Raw genomic sequence first — 7,349 nt, 5'->3', positions numbered from 1 at the left:
ACCTACTTTTTTCACAGTGTTGAAATGAGTTCAAAACTTGTATGTACATTGTCCGTGCAATTTGCTCAGTCTACGGTAATTGAGGCGTCGTGACAGTGTGGCTTGGCGTGGTTGTGCCGCTAGAGCGTGCGTGGACTTGCAGTTCACGACGGTGGCAGGTGCCGTGCCAGTAACGCGAGCACAGCTGTGCAGCTGCCGGATCGCGCAGCTGTGACCACCTGCAGCTGGCGCCCCTTGGGGGCGCGTTCGGGCCCGGGCGGGGCCAGCTAGGCGCGCGCCCCGCCCGCCCGGGGATCTGGATCAGATGCGCCCAAAGACAATAGGCCGTGTGGCGGTGTTCAGAGTGCGAAGGAGAAATGAATAGACGGAAGTGCAGGAGGCCCCACCCCACCCCTGCGCCTCGCCCCGCGCCACGCCCTCGGCGCGTGCCCGCAGCAGGGCGTCCGCGCCGCGCAGCCGCGCCCTCCGCTGGGCACTGCCCGCCCGCTCCCGATATTTCTCCGTCTTGATATTTCGGGTAGTCATTAGTCGAGCCCGGCTGATCTCTGTTATTTCTCGAAGCTTCTCCTCCACGAACACGGTCGGCCCGACCAGGAGGACACGGCATTCCCCGGGCCGAGCTTGTAAGAGCGACACGCGTGTTCTGGTTCGGTCCCATTCATCCTCGGCACCCGGCGTGGCGTGGCGTGGCGTGGCGTGGCGTGGCGTGGCGTGGCGTGTTGTCGCTCACTATGTACCTCGATCCGTCCGCTCGATTGCTGCAGCCGCAGTGGCGCAGCCTGCCGCGCGCGCCTCGCCACAGGGCGATGGCGATGTTGATCTTTTCTTTTAGCGCAGGTGGCTGCTGCTGCTGCCGCTGACGCTCGGCTCTCGGAATGGCTTCATCTTTACGGCGCGCTCCGCAACCGGACGGACGGACGGACGGACGGACACTCTCGGCTGACGCAGCCCTCCTGAGCTGCTGCTGCTGCCCTTCGCTGTAAGTGCGCGGGGCGCGGAAGTGACATCACATCCCCGGGTCGGGAGCGCTGTGTCGGCGGCGTACGCTCATGAGCCGCCCGCAGCGTCACGCTCTGCACTGTGAGCTGTGAGCGGTGAGCGGGGCGGTGAGGAGCGGGACCCCTCACCCTTTGCGCAGCGTGTCAATGGTCGTGGGAGTGGCCCCAGTGGCCCCAGTGGCCCCCGCGCGCCGAGCAGCCCCTCGTTTCCCAGATGACAATGGCGCGCCCCTCGCAGTCCTCCAGATTGTGCGTCCCGATAGCCTGATTGCCGCCCCGGCCGCGGCCCGCCCTCCTCCCGGCGCGCCCCGCACGACGACGCCGGTAAACGCCGCGGCTCACTCGCTCTGATCCTGGGGCCAGATCCGCCTCGCTGCCGACTCTTGTGTGCACTTGTGCGCGGATGTGTGCGGCTGCCTCAGACCCGAGCCGCGTGCGCCTATAAAGGAAATATCAAGCCATAGCAAAGTGAAATTTCGACGGCGTCATATCCTCCTCAGGTGCGCGGTCCGGGGCCCGAGGCGGGGGGGCGGCCCTAACCAACCAACTGGCAGAGCAGACCGCCCGAACCGCTCGGGTCTGTCCGCCCCCCGGGTCCCCTCCCGGTCCCGACAGCGTCTTTCACAATAGTCATTCCCCCTGAGAGAAAGGTAGTGAGTGGACCGGCGCGCCGTGTGCCTTACCGCCTCACCTCGCGCACCGCGTCCACCCACCCGGCGCAGGCGCGGCGCAGGCCCGGCGCAGCCAGTGTTGCCACATGCCGATCTGATACCCCGCCCCCCCCCCCGCGTCTTGCCATTTGCCTCGGCTAGTTACCTTAATCAACATTTTTATTTGCCCCCACTTTGTCTGATTGGCGCATTGACGCCGAATTGGCGCTGCTGCTGCTGTTGTCGGCTCTCTGGTCGCAATTAAGTCGTTCGCCCCCTTCTTCTCCCCCTCCCTTTTTTATTTTCCTCGGTGTTGTTTTTACACTGAATGTCCCGGGGGAGCAGTGACGGAGAGAGAGGGGGGGGGGGGTATCTAATTGAACAGGTCCCCCGTAACTCCTCTCCTTTCGCCACGGCGCTTTGCGGGGCTCCCGTCAACATGACCCCGCGTCCCCGCGACAACACACTCGGAGCCGCGCTCAAATAATGCGTTCCCGGCGAGAGTTCCTGCGGCGCACGATTTGCACAGGGACGTTCGCCTGCTTTATGCAAATAGTTGAGCCGTGGCCCCGGGACGCCCCGCGGAGCAGCCCCGCCGGCCGCAGCGGCAGCGCAGCGCGGCTCCCGTGTTTGGCCCATTCTATTTGAGGTAAACTACAAACTGACTACGACGCTGTCACGCTACCGCTACTTGGCCCCCGGACGGCGGCCCCCTTTCTTTTCCTGGGCCCGCCCCTTCAGCGATGGCATCGGTTAGGACGCTATTGTGGCCCGGCAGTCAGGCGGCACAGGTCCGCGTGGCGTGGCGAAGCGTGGCGAGGCGGGGCGGGACGGGGCGGGGCGCGGCGGGCTGCCAGGGCCAAAGGCGTAGGCTGGACGGGGCGGTAAACGCCTCGCATAGACGTCGAGTAGAGCGATGGTACGTTTCTTTTTCCGAAATGGTGCGGAGCGTCACAAACCTGCAATGCCGTGCGAAGTGGCGGCGCGTGGGCGAGGGTGGGGAAGTCCCACTTTGTCCGTCCAGGCAACGCGGTGGTGGCCAGGTCACTAACTTGATTAGCTTGAAGAAACACTGTTTTTGTGTACCCTCTGTTCCAGGTGACTGACAACGCACGTGGTATCCGCAGTTTGGCTGTACCACGTGCACATGTGTAGGAGTATTGCCTTTTCATCTTTAACCTCAAAATATGGATGTGGACATTAGCCACCAGGTAACAGATGGTTGCCCAGCCCAGCCGCCCGTACCCCTACATGCCACGGCACACTACCACTTCAATATTCGCGGCTTGGCTACCCCACTGACCAGCGAGCTGATTGTCTCGGGTCGGCAGGCGATGTGCAATGTGTTCCTTTTACGCCAGGGGTCTCAGACTGTGACGTCACGCGGGCCGCACGAGTCGGACCTCTCACTCGCACTCACTGCGATCACATAGCTCCATCTCTCTCCAGTGCGGCCCTTGCGGCCCGCGGCCCGCGTGTCTGAGCCCCCTGTTTTACGCTAACCCACCCGGATTTAACTTGCAGTGTAAAGCTCCGCTCCGCCTGCTTGCCGAGACACGCTCCAGTGGGAACAGTAGCTCGGCCCGTGTTGTCTACCAGGGTGGCCTGCTGCCGCCCGCCCCACCCCGCTCCGCCCCTCGGCCCCGCACGTCATGCGACCGCTGTACTTAGGCCATTTCTCCGCGGCAGAAACCGCACGATAATTATTATCACTTTGTGTCGTCCCCTCAGCTCCGTTGTGTTTGTCGCGGTGCACGACACGCGGGGTGGGGGGTGAGGTGGGGTGAGGTGGGGCGTGGCGGGCTCACGACGCGGGGCACTCCTGCGGCTGGAGTCAGAGATACCTTGGTGCCCGCGGCACCGCCCGCTGCCGTTGCGTCCGCGTCAACTGTTTGGTTTGTCCGTGCAGCCGCCCGGTAGTGGCGCGGGGGGTAGAGCCGGCTGCAGGACGCGTGGAGTACCGCCGCGACGCTCGGCCCACGGCGCCGGGCCGACGCCAGCCGCGGGGACGCTCTGTCGGCGGCGAGTGGAACTGGAGCAGGGCGGGGTGGGGCGCGCGTTGCAGCACTTGTCGAGGGTATTGCCGCAGCAATCTGTCAAACGCCGGCTAATGCTAATCGGCGGCGATGCGGGTGGAGCGTGGCGTGGCGCGGCGCGGCGTCGGCGTCCCTGTGCGAATGAGATGCCTTGCACCACGTCGAACAATGAGGTGGCCCGGGCGGGATCAAGGAGACACGCGGTGACTTTCCCTCGTCAAGTCGTTGAGTCACGACAGCGACGACGGGGCGTCTTTTGACGTGACGCGCACGCCAGGGAAACGCAACAAGCTTTTCTTGCTTGGCGCGGCGTGAGAAAGAAAGGGAAAATTGTTGCAGTGCCTAGTTCCTTTCCAGTGTGCGTGGCGATAATCTAATTGTTATCTTGCAGTGTAGCGTTTAGAAGTCGTTCCCCGGACCAGTCGACTGATTTGAGGCGCCACTGACGGCCCTTGCCCGGTGTCTTCGAGCCCGACGGGCCGCCGCTGTCATCCTCTCCATAGAACTCTCTGGAGGTGTCGGCGGTGCGCGGCCAGCTGTACGGGAGCCCCGAGGCGGCTATGGTGGCTATGGACATGTCGAAAGGCACCGCGGACGCCCGTCAGCGATACGGACTGGAACACGCCGGCCGAACGGGCGCACGACGACGATGGCTTCTGCTGGCAGAACGCGCCCGCGCGGCGCGCAGCCCCCAGGCTACCCGCGCACGATGGGTTGCATACGATCCAGGCGGCTCCGCTCCAACAGCGGGACTTGCACGATCCTGGACGCCGAATACTATAATACACCTCTCCATTACAGGCCATGTGGTCTGCGTCCCTGGACTGAAGAGCGAGGCCTTTACTCTTCTGCATGTGCATGCCGGTGACGGGGGTGCCCTACATGCTCTCCGTGCAAACTCTTAACACTAACACGGTGCCGTTGCTGTTGACAGGTGATGGGCCCAGGGCGTCGAGTGGGTCGGAGGTGACCGGCTGCAGCTCTCTGCTAACGGGGCTGTGCCGCACGGAGGACTTGAAGAGCGAGGGCGAGGACCCAGAGGAGAGGGGAGAGCCTCTGGGGCTGGTTGTCAGCGGCTGCTACTCTCTCCGCGATCACGGCCCGCGTGAGGTCCATGACGACAGCGAGGACCTTGACGAAGAGGATGTCCTTCGTGGCCGTGCGTCGAGACAGCCGCGCCCGGCGGTAGGCGAGGACGCCCCAGAGGACAGTAGAGGCCGTGACGAAGCAGAAGCCAAGTGTGGCCCTAACTGTAAACCGGGTGTCTGGTGTGAGGACGGTGTCGAGTCTGAAGGGACGCCTCAGAACGGCGATGAGAGGGACAAAGGGTCGGGGACATCCCACAAGGAGACGTGTCGTGTGGAATGTCCCGGTGCTGGCCTTCAAAACCATCCCCTCGAGCACGTGGATTACGGTTTGAAGTGTTCATTCTGCGGTCTAACCTGCCATTTTAAATCAAACCTCGTGAGGCACATGCGAACGCACACCGGCGAGAAACCATACCAGTGTGATAATTGTACTCAACGATTTGCGCAAAAGAGTCATCTTGTTCGCCACATGCGAAAGCACACCGGTGAGAAACCATACATGTGTGATATCTGTAAGGAGCTCTTTGGCCAAAAGACTGATCTTGTTCGTCACATGCGAAGGCACACCGGTGAGAAACCTTACCAGTGTGAGATCTGTAAGGAGCGATTTGCCAGAAAGAGTTCCCTGGTTCTGCACATGCGAACACACATTGGTGATAAATCATTTAAGTGTGACATCTGCAAAAAATGTTTTACAAGAAAACATCATCTAAAAAACCACATCAGGTCTCACATCGTGTGAAATCGCAAAAAATAATCGGTGGTACAAAAGTAATCTAACAACATCCTCCTAAGAATCACCCGGTCTCACACCGTTTGACCTAACCTAACCTGCCGTTTTAAATCTTATCTCGTGACCGCTCGTGACGCATCTGCATTCGCACACTGGTGAGAAACCATTTTGGTGTAATATTTGTGAAGAGCGATTTGCTGTAAAATCTACTACAGGTGTGTGCTCATGCGATTACAACCGGCGAACAACCATACCAGTGGTCCATCTGTAAGGGAGCGATTTACCCAAAAGAGTACTGTAGATCGCCACATGGGAACACACCGGCGAGAAACCATATAGGTTTGACATCTACAATAAACTATTTACAAATAAACCTAGGCTTAGAGCTCACGTCAGTGCTCACATCATATGACATTACTGAAGACTTGTTTGCACATAGTTTTTTCACAGCTAGGGAGCATGTGTGTATTCGTATAATGTTTGCAGTACCGGGATCTCATCTATGATTTGATATTCCTTTTACAAAATATTTTGTACGCACTTGAAATTGTTTTTTTTATCTTTTAGCTGAGACAATTATTTTTTGAGAAACCACCTTAACCGCTGCTAGAGAGCAGCACTACTTTGCTAACTCTGTGACTAGCTCGCCAAATGCTCGTCACTCGTTCGTTAGGCCCCTGGTTGTACTTGTTTGCTCAATTCGCTATCGTTTGTGACTCGTTCGTACACGATGAAAGCTCGTGCTTGCTGCAGGAGTCGGCCGCCGCGGTCCAGAGCGTTGGCGGGCGACGCCTTTCGCTGTGCGGCCGCTGCCTTGCGCTTGACGCGCAGCTGTCGGCGGTGCGCGGCCAGCTCCAACAGGAACACGAGCACGGAGGCGGCCATGGTGGCTATGAACATGTAGAAGGCGCCGCGGACGTCCGTCAGGGACACGGACTGGAACACGCCGGCCGAGCTGACGCACGCCGGCTTCTGGCGGACGAACCTGCGCAGCATACGGTGCCAGATGCCGCGTTCGGCAAGGCGTCGCATCCTGGGGAAGAATGTTGAAATAGCGATAACATTCTGGGCGTGTACTCGGACCTGTACGTCGTCAGTACAGCGTACTTGTGTTTATAAAGCTCACATGTTACGACACCGTCGCTGCGCTGTCCGACTCACATAATTTTGTATGCGTCCACGTTGTGGGATCCGCGAGTGATGGCGAAGTGAGGGTTTTTTACGCGCAGAAAGTCGTGGCCAATATCCACCAGCCCGCACTTCTCGTGCTCCTGCCACGTGCTGCTGATTTCGGCGTAGAGGTGATTCTCGATTCCGAAGAAGCCGAAGTACTCATTGCGCACCTTGCGCACACCCTCGCTCAGGGTGTACATGTGCTTCTTCTTGCCACCCCCCATCATCTTCTCCAGATAAACGCGCTTGCGCACCGGGTCGTCCTCTTGCTGCAACAGACACCACTCATTATACAAAACTTCCCATTTCTGCCCCATCACATACTGTAGTGGCACGGCCATCTATACGCTGGCATTTGGCAGAAATACTCCGGGTAAATGAATAACAAGGAAATATCGAAAATACGAACTTGCGAATAAGACGGCGTGCACAAATTACGTTATCGATTTTCGGGGCAACCCCGTCCCCGTCCCTGTCATCGAGTGTCACTTTTCCCTCGAAATTTCAGAATCGCTCAATGACATGATTGAGCGAAAGTTCTGACCACCTAAACGTTTACACAGTTTTTAACAATGCTAGGATTTACACTTAAAGGAAAAGTACAAACGAACTACATACAAGACGAATTTTGTGATCAGAGCGAGGCGAGGAACGACGGGCTCGGCGGGGGG

The 7,349-nt window shown here is 59.2% G+C and overlaps 2 protein-coding genes across 2 annotated transcripts in view; one reads left to right on the top strand and one right to left on the bottom strand.

The window, feature by feature from the left end:
* The first annotated feature begins 3,454 nt into the window (after positions 1-3,454).
* On the top strand, positions 3,455-5,514 carry LOC127749851 (zinc finger protein 205-like). Its single transcript, XM_052269727.1, has one exon. It carries the CDS (start codon positions 4,537-4,539, stop codon positions 5,512-5,514), a length of 978 nt encoding a protein of 325 aa, XP_052125687.1. The 5' UTR covers positions 3,455-4,536.
* Positions 5,515-6,119: 605 nt separating this feature from the next.
* LOC113202996 (uncharacterized) overlaps positions 6,120-7,349 on the bottom strand; it is a 3,606-nt gene continuing 2,376 nt past the window's right edge. The window contains exons 2-3 of the mRNA XM_052269728.1: positions 6,667-6,947; positions 6,120-6,538 (exon numbers count right to left, since the gene is read on the bottom strand). Coding sequence (XP_052125688.1) covers positions 6,175-6,538; positions 6,667-6,947 — 645 coding nt within the window. The 3' untranslated portion in view covers positions 6,120-6,174. The remainder of the gene's footprint in view (positions 6,539-6,666; positions 6,948-7,349) is intronic.

The sequence above is a fragment of the Frankliniella occidentalis genome, unplaced genomic scaffold, assembly GCF_000697945.3.
Source record: "Frankliniella occidentalis isolate FOCC.00 unplaced genomic scaffold, Focc_3.1 Scaffold100, whole genome shotgun sequence".
Classification (NCBI taxonomy): domain Eukaryota; kingdom Metazoa; phylum Arthropoda; class Insecta; order Thysanoptera; family Thripidae; genus Frankliniella; species Frankliniella occidentalis.
Note: the sequence above shows the minus strand (reverse complement) of the source record. Positions and strands in the feature narration are given on the sequence as shown.